Here is a 13,955-nt window from a genome sequence, read left to right as displayed (position 1 = left end):
AAGCCACTCCTTCGTTGCCCGGGCGGTGTGTTTGGGATCATTGTCATGCTAAAAGACCCAGCCACGTTTTCATCTTCAATGCCCTTGCTGATGGAAGGAGGTTTTCACTCAAAATCTCACGATACATGGCCCCATTCATTCTTTCCTTTACACAGATCAGTCGTCCTGGTCCCTTTGCAGAAAAACAGCCCCAAAGCATGAAGTTTCCACCCCCATGCTTCACAGTAGGTATGGTGTTCTTTGGATGCAACTCAGCATTCTTTGTCCTCCAAACACGATGAGTTGAGTTTTTACCAAAAAGTTATATTTTGGTTTCATCTGACCATATGACATTCTCCCAATCCTCTTCTGGATCATCCAAATGCACTCTAGCAAACTTCAGACGGGCCTGGACATGTACTGGCTTAAGCAGGGGGACACGTCTGGCAATGCAGGATTTGAGTCCCTGGCAGAGTAGTGTGTTACTGATGGTAGGCTTTGTTACTTTGGTCCCAGCTCTCTGCAGGTCATTCACTAGGTCCCCCCGTGTGGTTCTGGGATTTTTGCTCACCGTTCTTGTGATCATTTTGACCCCACGGGGTGAGATCTTGCTTGGAGCCCCAGATCGAGGGAGATTATCAGTGGTCTTGTATGTCTTCCATTTCCTAATAATTGCTCCCAAAGTTGATTTCTTCAAACCAAGCTGCTTACCTATTGCAGATTCAGTCTTCCCAGCCTGGTGCAGGTCTACAATTTTGTTTATGGTGTCCTTTGACAGCTCTTTGGTCTTGACCATAGTGGAGTTTGGAGTGTGACTGTTTGAGGTTGTGGACAGGTGTCTTTTATACTGATAACAAGTTCAAACAGGTGCCATTAATACAGGTAACGAGTGGAGGACAGAGGAGCCTCTTAAAGAAGAAGTTACAGGTCTGTGAGAGCCAGAAATCTTGCTTGTTTGTAGGTGACCAAATACTTATTTTCCACCATAATTTGCAAATAAATTCATAAAAAATCCTACAATGTGATTTTCTGGAATTTTTTTTCTGGATTTGTCTGTCATAGTTGACGTGTACCTATGATGAAAATGACAGGCCTCTCTCATCTTTTTAAGTGGGAGAACTTGCACAATTGGTGGCTGACTAAATACTTTTTTTCCCCACTGTATACACAAAAGGGATGTAACCCAAACAAAGAGTGAGGTGTAACCTCTACACAATACACAGGACGAGACCCGTAAACAACAAGAGCACTATACACGGTACTCACGAGACCAACGGACATGGGACAATAATCGACAAGGACAATGGGGAACAGAGGGCACATATATACAAATCCTAATCAGGGGGAATGGGAACCAGGTGTGCGTAATGAGACAAGACAGTCCGGAGCTGGTGGTAATGAACCAGATCAGTGACGTAGACCTCCGGATCTGGTGAACGGAATGAGCAGCAGTACCGGGGGGATCCGTGACAATATGCTTCTAATTTAACGCCTCTGTCTCTTGCGCAATACGCATGCACCTGTGCTCCTTCTGGCCTCTCTCCTTAAAAAACGCTCCTTAGCTCTTGGAGTCCCATGCAGGGAAAGAAAGACTAGAATAGGTTGCAGGACATAATTTGTTTTGCATTTCTTATACAAATAGACTATGCAAAGAGGGACACAAGCTCTTTTTTGCTGAACGTTTAATACAGCAGCCAATAAAACTCACGGGTAGTTAAAAAGAAGAGCAATCGGGCGATGGCGGTAGGATATACAGTGGGGGAAAAAAAGTATTTAGTCAGACACCAATTGGACAAGTTCTCCCACTTAAAAAGATGAGAGAGGCCTGTAATTTTCATTATAGGTACACATCAACTATGACAGACAAAATGAGAAAAATAAATCCAGAAAATCACATTGTAGGATTTTTAATGAATTTATTTGCAAATTATGGTGGAAAATAAGTATTTGGTCAATAACAAAAGTTTCTCAATACTTTGTTATATACCCTTTGTTGGCAATGACACAGGTCAAACGTTTTCGGTAAGTCTTCACAAGGTTTTCACACACTGTTGCTGGTATTTTGGCCCATTCCTCCATGCAGATCTCCTCTAGAGCAGTGATGTTTTGGGGCTGTCGCTGGGCAACACGGACTTCCAACTCCCTCCAAAGATTTTCTATGGGGTTGAGATCTGGAGACTGGCTAGGCCACTCCAGGACATTGAAATGCTTCTTGCGAAGCCACTCCTTCGTTGCCCGGGCGGTGTGTTTGGGATCATTGTCATGCTGAAAGACCCATCCACGTTTCATCTTCAATGCCCTTGCTGATGGAAGGAGGTTTTCACTCAAAATCTCACGATACATGGCACCATTCATTCTTTCCTTTACACGGATCAGTCGTCCTGGTCCCTTTGCAGAAAAACAGCCCCAAAGCATGATGTTTCCACCCCCATGCTTCAAGGTAGGTATGGTGTTCTTTGGATGCAACTCAGCATTATTTGTCCTCCAAACACGACGAGTTGAGTTTTTACCAAAAAGTTATATTTTGGTTTCATCTGACCATATGACATTCTCCCAATCCTCTTCTGGATCATCCAAATGCACTCTAGCAAACTTCAGACGGGCCTGGACATGTACTGGCTTAAGCAGGGGGACACGCCTGGCACTGCAGGATTTGAGTCCCTGGCGGCGTAGTGTGTTACTGATGGTAGGCTTTGTTACTTTGGTCCCAGCTCTCTGCAGGTCATTCACTAGGTCCCCCCGTGTGAGTCTGGGATTTTTGCTCACCGTTCTTCTGAGCATTTTGACCCCACGGGGTGAGATCTTGCGTGGAGCCCCAGATCGAGGGAGATTATCAGTGGTCTTGTATGTCTTCCATTTCCTAATAATTGCTCCCACAGTTGATTTCTTCAAACCAAGCTGCTTACCTATTGCAGATTCAGTCTTCCCAGCCTGGTGCAGGTCTACAATTTTGTTTCTGGTGTCCTTTGTCAGCTCTTTGGTCTTGGCCCTAGTGGAGTTTGGAGTGTGACTGTTTGAGGTTGTGGACAGGTGTCTTTTATACTGATAACAAGTTCAAACAGGTGCCATTAATACAGGTAACGAGTGGAGGACAGAGGAGCCTCTTAAAGAAGAAGTTACAGGTCTGTGAGAGCCAGAAATCTTGCTTGTTTGTAGGTGACCAAATAATTATTTTCCACCATAATTTGCAAATAAATTCATTAAAAATCCTACAATGTGATTTTCTGGAGAAAAAAAAATCTCAATTTGTCTGTCATAGTTGACGTGTACCTATGATGAAAATTACAGGCCTCTCTCATCTTTTTAAGTGGGAGAACTTGCACAATTGGTGGTTGACTAAATACTTTTTTCCCCACTGTAGCAGTTATTTATTCAGACCCATAACCATTCAATCTTCGTGACGATAAGTGAAAGCCTTCTGCATCTAATTACTTTCCTACATTATTCAAGGATGTCATACAAATGATGAATATAAGGGCAACAAAACATATTTAATTGAACTGTTGAAAGCGAGAAAGAAATGAAGCAACAATAGAGAGAGAAAGAGGAGGTAGGCTAATAACATTATGGGAAATATTATGAAAGGTACAGTATACAGTATATGCATCAGCCTATTAATTATACAAGTAGGCCTTATTATATTTCAAAATTCAAATCAAATTCGCTAGCCTATACTTGTAACTTCGTAGGCCGCATGTGCTGCACCAGAATTACATGTTCTCTTCTTGCTTTATCATGGTTTGAACGATGTGCGTATTTCCAGTCCATATAATTAAATTAAATAATAATAAATAGTCATTTAGCAGACGCTCTTATCCAGAGCAACTTACAGGAGCAATTAGGGTTAAGTGCCTTGCTCAAGGGCACATCAACAGATTGCATAGTCGGCTCGGGGATTAGAACCAGCAACCTTTTGGTTACTGGCACAACACTCTTAACCACTAAGCTACCTGTCACCCTTGTTTCATATAATACAGTATAATACAATACAGTACAGTAATACAGTTCACACTCAAAAAGATTAGCCTACTGGAGCTAGTTTCCTTTATTTACCCAAGAGAGCATATAGCTAGCTACATCTATGGGCTTTTATGTTTTTCTGTCGTGCGTAATGTGCAGTAGCCCATATATATATATATATATATATATATATATATATATATATATATATATATTTATATATATATATTGGATAATAGCCCAATCATTTGGGCTTTTTTGGGCTTGGGCTCATAAAATGTTGTTAATGTTGGGCTCATAAAATGTATTTAAATATGACTCATCAGGCTCAGGTAGTGATGAAGATTTTTTAGTAAACTATTGGATAACCAAAGTTAAATCACAGACGTGACAAACATATAGTGAGGATTCTCTGTTGCTAGGCAATAACTTGAATGGTTCCTTTCACTGGGCTTGGGTGTGTGTGTGAAGTGGGAATCTGACCTAGGGTCGAATTGCTCGCTCTTACCTAAATCCATGGCTGTCCTACTTTATCTGTGACTGCAACCAGACTATGACCCTGTGGCTCTCTCCTTAGGCATATCCCTGGAACGAGCCAGGGTTGAACAGAGTTCAGGCTAAAACTTTGTCTCTCCGTGGCTATCTTCTTGATTGATTACAGCATGATGGGGTGGGGGTTGTGTATGTTTGAAAGATTAAGTATGGACCTGTCATGTCCAACAATCAATCTTCAGGTCAAGCCCGGGAGAGCCGGGGTTGAACAGAGTTTAAACTGAACATGAGTGTTTTTGCATGACAGGTTTGTAATAACTGAATGACAGTCAAATTTAGCCCTATCATAGACTAAGGAAGTGGGCGGAGCAGTAGAGAGCGGGAAACTGAAGATAATGGTAGGAGAACCCCAGAGGGAGGGGCTCTAAACTAGGATGTGTGTGAATATGACTATATAAACGGAGAGCGGAGAGAGAGAGAGGGGAGGTGCTCTGCAGAACATCACGGCTTTGTCCATTGTAATAAAGTAAATCTTGATTCTACAAAAACTCTGGAAGAACTTTGATTTTTAATAAAGTATAGTGATAATTTTCCACATCAGAAGCATCAGGTTTGAATGTTCCTGCTGATCAAAGCTCTAATCAAATCCAGACATATTTATATGCTTTATAGTGCTTTTGAATGGTACTTCCGATTTTGGCGGGAAATACCAGGTTACTCAGGAGAAAAGTGATTTATTCTCAGGATGGAACATTTGTAAAATACCGGGAAAATATTAAACACTACTCTGGAGCTGAAATGTTGGGTTTTCTTTTACAATAGGGATATTCCTGAGGTAAATGGAGCTGTCACTGTAGACCTGTGATGCTGGGGTTTCTCACTCTCTAAATCTCTCTCGCTCTTTCAGAAAAGGTAACTGTCAATAGGGTGGAGACACATGCTCAGCTGCATGCACACGCACACACACACACATACACACAAACACCAACACACACACACACACACACACACAATCACACATAGCAGCTGCACACCTTACCACCAGCCCAGCCCTGATTGACCTACTTTGGATGTTTCTGGAATATGACAGGGGCTTTTCCAGCCCACATTAGAAAAATATCCTTCTTCTCCATGTTGTCATGGAAGACAACAGGAAGCATATGAAAAAGGTAGTCCCAGATTTGTTTGTGTTTTCATGTTTGACATGGCAATACATTTATATGATAGCATCAACAGATCGGGGACCTGCAGGTTATCAGAAAGCCACTTTCATTGTTACTCTAGCTGTTTATAGGACTTATGTCAACAATTCATATTCTGATATGAACATTATCCAAACAATATGTAACGATCTCACTTCCATCTCAATATTTTTAAATCGATCATCTACTCAAGTGATGTAGACCGTAGACTGTTTCTCATGCATCAAGGGAAAGAACATCCATCGATTGTTTCAATACAAAGATGAGTGTGCAGCCCTTTCGTGGCTTTACATTACAGTACAGGGTGTGCTCTGACTGTCTTGCATTTAGATATTTCCTATACAATCAAGATAACTAGTGCCTTCCACTATGGTTTAATATGACATTTGGGTGTGAAACGCCTCAAGAATAGGTGGCAACAAAAGGGAAAAATCAAATGATTCCAGGAATAAATATGTTCCATTGGAAGAGGCAATGTTGATAATGGATTTTCCTAGTAAAAAAAAAGCCGGACAGAAACACTGCTCCTAGTCTAGTGTACTAATGTAGTAATATATATATATTTAATATATATATATATATATATATATATATATATATATATATATATATACTACAGTGAGGAAAAAAGTATTTGATCCCCTGCTGATTTTGTACATTTGCCCACTGACAAAGACATGATCAGTCTATAATGTTAATGGTAGGTTTATTTGAACACTGAGAGACAGAATAACAACAACAAAAATCCAGAAAAACGCATGTCAAAAATGTTATAAATTGATTTGCATTTTAATGAGGGAAATAAGTATTTGACCCCTCTGCAAAACATGACTTAGTACTTGGTGGCAAAACCCTTGTTGGCAATCACAGAGGTCAGACGTTTCTTGTAGTTGGCCACCAGGTTTGCACACATCTCAGGAGGGATTTTGTCCCACTCCTCTTTGCAGATCTTCTCCAAGTCATTAAAGTTTCGAGGCTGACGTTTGGCAACTCGAACCTTCAGCTCCCTCCACAGATGTTCTATGTGATTAAGGTCTGGAGACTGGCTAGGCCACTCCAGGACCTTAATGTGCTTCTTCTTGAGCCACTCCTTTGTTGCCTTGGCTGTGTGTTTTGGGTCATTGTCATGCTGGAATACCCATCCACGACCCATTTTCAATGCCCTGGCTGAGGGAAGGAGGTTCTTACCCAAGGTTTGACGGTACATGGCCCCGTCCATCGTCCCTTTGATGCGGTGAAGTTGTCCTGTCTCCTTAGCAGAAAAACACCCCCAAAGCATAATGTTTCCACCTCCATGTTTGACGGTGGGAATGGTGTTCTTGGGGTCATAGGCAGCATTCCTCCTCCTCCAAACACGGCGAGTTGAGTTGATGCCAAAGAGCTCCATTTTGGTCTCATCTGACCACAACACTTTCACCCAGTTCTCCTCTGAATCATTCAGATGTTCATTGGCAAACTTCAGACGGGCCTGTATATGTGCTTTCTTGAGCAGGGGGACCTTGCGGGCGCTGCAGGATTTCAGTCCTTCACGGCGTAGTGTGTTACCAATTGTTTTCTTGGTGACTATGGTCCCAGCTGCCTTGAGATCATTGACAAGATCCTCCCATGTAGTTCTGGGCTGATTCCTCACCGTTCTCATGATCATTGCAACTCCACGAGGTGAGATCTTACATGGAGCCCCAGGCCGAGGGAGATTGACAGTTATTTTGTGTTTCTTCCATTTGCGAATAATCGCACCAACTGTTGTCACCTTCTCACCAAGCTGCTTGGTGATGGTCTTGTAGCCCATTCCAGTCTACTATCTTGTCCCTGACATCCTTGGAGAGCTCTTTGGTCTTGGCCATGGTGGAGAGTTTGGAATCTGATTGATTGATTGCTTCTGTGGACAGGTGTCTTTTATACAGCTAACAAACTGAGATTAGGAGCACAAGATTGTGCTCCTAATCTCAGCTCGTTACCTGTATAAAAGACACCTGGGAGCCAGACATCTTTCTGATTGAGAGGGGGTCAAATACTTATTTCCCTCATTAAAATGCAAATCAATTTCTAACATTTTGACATGCATTTTTTTTTAATTTTTTGGTTGTTATTCTTTCTCTCACTGTTCAAATAAACCTATCATTACAATTATAGATTGATCATTTCTTTGTCAGTGGGCAAACGTACAAAATCAGCAGGGGATCAAATACTTTGTTCCCTCACTGTGTATATATATATATATATATATATATATATATATATACTTAATCTACAAAACAATAAGAACACCTTCCTAATATTGAGTTGCGCTTTCCATGATATAGACTGACCAGGTGAATCCAGGTGAAGGCTATGATCCCTTATTGATGTCACTTGTTAAATCAACTTCAATCAGTGTATCAGTCCACTAAATCCAAGCAGTTTTATCAGTCTACTCTGGCCTACTTGGAGTACACAGTGAGCGCGTGCGTAATTTACAATGGATGCACATGCTGCGTTAGCGCTGCTACAAGATCTGAATGAAAACGACTCAGATGGCGGGGAGAAATGAATCATGACATCTCTGAGGATTATTCTTCTGATTCTGAGTCTCAGCCTGAATAACCTGCACCGCTGAGGCCTTAGTGCAAAAAAACTGAACGGTGCGCACCTTGCAGGTGACCGCGCCACCACCAAATGAAACAGTGAGACAAGAGAGAAGAAGGGACGGCACCGTTTCGATAGAACAAGCCGGTGACAATGCTAGAGCCGATTATCAGCACAAAATGTCATCACTGACAGAGCAGGCCCTACATCTCAAGCAATAAACAACATCAGCAATGCACTTACCAGCTTTCGTTGTTTATCTGACATTTTTGCAAATTTATTGAAAATGAAATACAGAAATTCCTAATTTATATAATTATTCACAACCCTGAGTCAATACATGTTAGAATCACCTTTGGCAGCGATTACAGCTGTGAGTCTTTCTGGGTAAGTCTCTAAGAGCTTTGCACACCTGTATTGTACAATATTTGCACATTTATTATCATTTGTAATTCTTCCAGCTCTGTCAAGTTGGTTGTTGATCATTGCTAGACAGCCATTTTCAAGTCTAGCCATAGATTTTCGAGCCAATTTAAGTCAAAACTTTAACTCAGCCACTCAGCAACATTCAATGTCGTATTGGCAATCAACTCCAGTGTATATTTGGCCTTGTGTTTTAGGTTATTGTCCTGCTGAAAGGTGAATTCATCTCCCAGTGTCTGGTGGAAAGCAGACTGAACCAGGTTTTCCTCTAGGATTTAGCCTGTTCTTAGCTCCATTCCATTTCTTTAATATCCTGAAAAACTTCCCAGTCCTTAACGTTTACAAGCATACCCATAACATTATGCAGCCACTACTTGAAAATATGGAGAGTGCTCCTCAGTAAGGTGTTGTATTGGATTTGCCCCAAACATAACACTTCATATTCAGGACAAAATATGAATTGCTTTGCCAAATTTTTGCAGTATTACTTTAGTGCCTTGTTGCAAACAGGATAAATGTTTTGGAATATTTTTATACCGTACAGGCTTCCTTCTTTTCACTCTGTCCATTAGGTTAGTATTGTGGAGTAACTACAATATTGATCCATCCTCAGTTTTGTCCTATCACAGCCATTCAACTCTGTAACTGTTTTAAAGTCACCTCCGACATCTGAAATTCACTGCTCGACTGAGGGACCCACCTTACAGATAATTGTATGTGTGGGGTACAGAGATGAGGTAGTCATTACACAATCATGTTAAACACTATTCTTGCACAGTGAATCCATGCAACTTATTATGTGACTTGTTAAGCACATTTTTACTCCTGAATTTATTTAGGCTTGCCATAAGTGGTTGAATACTTATTGACTTATTGACAGTATGAATAAAAAAATATGCACTCACTAACTGTAAGTCGCTCTGGATAAGAGTGTCTGCTAAATTACTAAAATGTGAAAATGTGACTCAAGACATTTCAGCATTTCATTTTTCATGAATACAAAAACATAAAAAAATACTCAAATAATTTTTGGGACCTCACTAAAACTCAGACCCTGGCTACGGCCCTGAATGCTTCTCAGGGCACAGTCACTGAAAACTCATTGTCATTCTTAAAGGCTGAAACACTGACACACAAACATACACATGCACACACATCCACAGTCACGCACACCCACACACGCATGCACACATACCCACACACACAAACACACACAAACAAACAGACAGAGAGGCCCTGAGTTGTGTACCGGCTCTCTAATAAAATGTTGTCAAGGCGTTGTGGGGGTAATTTATCAGGCGGGGTAAGCCTGCCATCAGTGTCTTTGACTCCGGAATTTATTAGCAACAGATTCCCCCCATAGACACCAGTGGCAGGTAGTAAGATACATACCCACACCACAGAGCCCACACTGCCTATTATGGTTTGATCAGGCCCATTTTGGGGATTTCCACACATAGGGGGAAAACATTAGCAGGGTCTGTAAAAAATAATTGACCTTTTATAAACACATTTCATGCAATTCTACATAATTCACATGATATCATTGTTTTCATACCACACACATGGCCAAATGCAGGCTACTGTGCAACTTGCTATTCAGGTAGAATGCAATTTTGGAACTGTATTTATATTTTTGTATTTATAATCATATTTGTATTATTATTAGTATTATTATTATTATTATTATTATTATTATTATTATTATTATTGTATATCATTTTGTGTGTGTGTGTGTGTGTGTGTGTGTGTGTGTGTGTGTGTGTGTGTGTGTGTGTGTGTGTGTGTGCCAATTTGTAAGTCGCTCTGGATAAGAGCGTCTGCTAAATGACGTAAATGTAAATGTAAATGTGTGCGTGTGTGTACGGGTATGTGCTGGTTTATGGGTGTGCATGTGTGTGTCAACAGTAGTGTTGTCAGAGTAACTAAATCAGGTGGCATTAATTGGATGATAATACTGAAGAAAACTGAAAGCAGTAGTAGCCAATCATATATTGATGACCAAGAAGGTCAATTGTTGTCAGAAAAGACACATGGAGACCAATCCGAGTCATTCACAGAAACAGGTGTGGTGCTGGCATTCTTACATGAAAAACTGCTCATTATTTTCAAATGATCTACATATACAAATAATATATGAATCTACATTATTAAAATGTATAGAGGAAACCGAACAACTTTAGAAGTAGAGAGATAGCATCTCTTCTGCAACAGGTTTGACACCTGATGATGCGAGATAATAATCTCACTGTCCTTTCTTCCCTCATCCTCTACAGAGACTGAGTAGGAAACTTTTTCAGATATAGCCTATAAATACAATCCTTCCCAAATGGAGACATACTAGTTGCCTAATGGTTGCACCGAAACACCGGTTGAAAGTGTAGACCTACTTTATCAGCCGCAGGTAGCTGGGCTATATTAGACAGAAAATGCATATGACATTTCATAAGTGGACGGAATATCGCAGGATATAATGAAAGGCCGTTGCCAACCGGTTCCATAAAAGTATGCGAGGAAAGTTTTTTTTTGAAAGGCGCAACCTCTCCGAGGGGAATATTGACCTTTTAGGTTACACAGCAATGGATTTTCGTTGTTCGTTCTGGTCATGTGCAAGGCTTTGTTATATGCACTATGCAGTTCAGTATGAGCTTCATAGCCGCCGGGCCGATTCGAGCTATACGTGGTGACAGATCCGTCTAGAGAATCACGCACAGCTCGTCTGTTGCCTGTCATCTATCTGAGATTGCATGTAAATCAGGGGTAAATGTATTTTTTCTCTCTCTCTCCCTCCTGCCTTTTAGTCACCAACAAACAGACCCCTATATTGTCCATCGTAAGAACCATGGGATTGGCCACCACATATTCAACATGCGTTTTTTCTCCTTCTGTTCTACGTTGAGCTATGCACGATCGGAAAGACAGTGTAAATAGTAACACGGTAATGGTTTATCTCATGAGTGTAGTGAATTATTGATATTAAATCTATGTTATTGGACATATTTGTTTGCCTACTTCCCAGTGAGGGGTTCCCCAAATGAATGATGTGTGGAAACAGGTTGACGTTACTGCACAATACGTTACCCACACCTGGCACCTCACACACATGGTACACACAACTTCTCACACCTTGTCTCCGTAGTCTCCTCTTCTTCAGGCCGAAGATACGCACTTTGGAGAAGATGTCGACCAGGTTGCCATTGCAGAGCCCCTTGTTCTTAATGGGGCTCTTCCTCCGTCTGTTCTGGGGTGGTCGGTCTACATGCTGCTCCCGTGCCTCCCTCTTCTTCCGGATCAGACCGCTGGCTATAGCGGCTGCCATGGCTCAATGTCTCACTGCTGCTCAGGTCCGGTCCGCACTCCGTCCGCACACGGAGCGCAGACCACATAAACAACCGCCTCTAGTCGCTCGCAGCTCAAGTCACAGTCCCATGGTGGCGGCTAGATGGTCCGGTCCGTGGTGTTGAATCAGGTAGGTATTTCAATACTTCTTCTTGATAACTGCTTTTATTGTCCCGACATTACATTTTAGTGCTTAGGAAACATTTCGTTATCATTAATTGTACGATTCGTGAGCATCATGAAAACGTTGTCATACAATTATTTAATTACATATTTTCATCAGGAGTTGAAGAAATTGCTTGGCAAAAACTCACCCCGAACGAGATAGCTCAAAAGTCATTTATGCGTATTGATTTTCGGTTCATTGGGTGACACTTCCATCTCCTCCTAAATGTCTAGTGTCTGTTATAGCCTCCCCTTCCCACGCTCCTTTTGTCTTCTTTCCCTCCTCTCCTCTTGGAGACCGGATTCAGAACTCAGCACCCTGGACAGCGGCAGCCACGCAGTGTTGAGTGTCTGTGTCGACAGCCCGTCCAAACAAACGAAAGCGCTTTTCTGGGTGATTATCACTGTCGGACGACCGGCACTCACTCACTAGAGTACAGCACAGGAGAACACGACATTTACGAAGACAAGTTGAACATGTAATAGCCTAGCCAACACTGCTCCTGAAATGGCCATTCATCTCGGAGAGTCAAATATTAGACAGTAAATGTCAGTAAGATAAATAGGTTACAACACCAAAAAGTAAGCTAAAAATCAAACGTGTCTATATCTATTGAATTGCAATATAGGCTACCTATTTGACTGCATGGCATGCGTTTTCACAACGTCTTCTCCTTGTATATTCCATTTTCCCTTCACAGCTGGACTGTCATTGTAGATTGGTGTTGTGGTAGAGAAACAAACACAACATGGATGATTGTACACCGATTGGAGATAGGGAGAAAAAAATGTAACCAAAGCTGACCCTTGTCCTGTGCGGATGACGTCTGCACGGTGTGACAACTACATGCACATAGATCAACTTAAGACTTTGCCCAAAGCGGAGGAGACAATACGGATGTCCGGATTTGAATATTAAACCCATAATTCCTTGAAAAGACAGCAATCAGGTGTGTAATCAAAAAGACAGGATAGGAGATGCGGCTGCATAGGCTATAGGCAACATTGTACACGCACACCTTTCCCGCGCAAAAGCGCATTTTCCATCAATCCCCGCGCTGCAAGAAAAACTATGAGCGGTGAAGAGACTCGCTTCCGTCTATAGATCGACAATCTTCGACATCAACAAGTCTTAACCGCTCCTTTGCACTCGCCTCAAAGAAGACAGAGCAGAATACCCTCCCTCCCTCCCTCTACTTCGACCATTCGAGCCCAATACATCGCTTTAGGCGGAATGAACCGGGGTCTGTCCGGCTGTTGCCATGAGCCGGTAGTAAGATTCGACACTTCAAGGCGGCTTCAGCTTGCAATAACTGAAGCCCCCGCTCGGAACTGGCAACTCTGGCAACTGAATTGCGATGGGCATTTCATAGGCTAGTTACATCTCTGGCTGAGAATACATCTATTTGTATATGGTTTAAGGTGTATGCTATGTGACCGTTCACCATAGCATCTATCCATTTATATTGCCCGGTAGCCTACGCATGACCCAGGTCGGGGGTGAGTAAACGGTGCATCAAAATGTAGGCTATTGAACTCATCGCAAATCTAATTAAATCATTTTACGACAGAAAAGTGTGTGGTCTGAAGGAATAGCCTAACTGCAAAAACAAATGCTAATAAAATATGTAACTCAAGTAGGCTAATTTGCGTGATGATAGGATATGGGAATGATCAGTATTGACATTTTATCTCATACAATAATATCACTGCATACGTACGTGACTAATGGCAGATCATGAAACCGGGAGGTCAAGAATGATTCTTTTAAGTTAAGCTTTTCTGTCTTTTCTCAAGGCCCCTGTTGCCTGCGATCTCAGTCAGTCTCTC

The 13,955-nt window shown here is 41.7% G+C and overlaps 1 protein-coding gene across 1 annotated transcript in view; it reads right to left on the bottom strand.

Annotated features, from left to right (window-relative positions):
* LOC121536615 (fibroblast growth factor 14-like) overlaps positions 1-13,280 on the bottom strand; it is a 146,691-nt gene extending 133,411 nt beyond the window's left edge. The window contains exon 1 of the mRNA XM_041844016.2: positions 11,748-13,280. Within this exon, the coding sequence (XP_041699950.2) occupies positions 11,748-11,940 (193 nt within the window). The 5' untranslated portion in view covers positions 11,941-13,280. The remainder of the gene's footprint in view (positions 1-11,747) is intronic.
* Positions 13,281-13,955: the final 675 nt, after the last annotated feature.

This window comes from Coregonus clupeaformis, chromosome 23, assembly GCF_020615455.1.
Source record: "Coregonus clupeaformis isolate EN_2021a chromosome 23, ASM2061545v1, whole genome shotgun sequence".
In the NCBI taxonomy this organism is placed as follows: Eukaryota; Metazoa; Chordata; class Actinopteri; order Salmoniformes; family Salmonidae; genus Coregonus; species Coregonus clupeaformis.
This window is presented reverse-complemented; position numbering and strand designations above follow the sequence as displayed.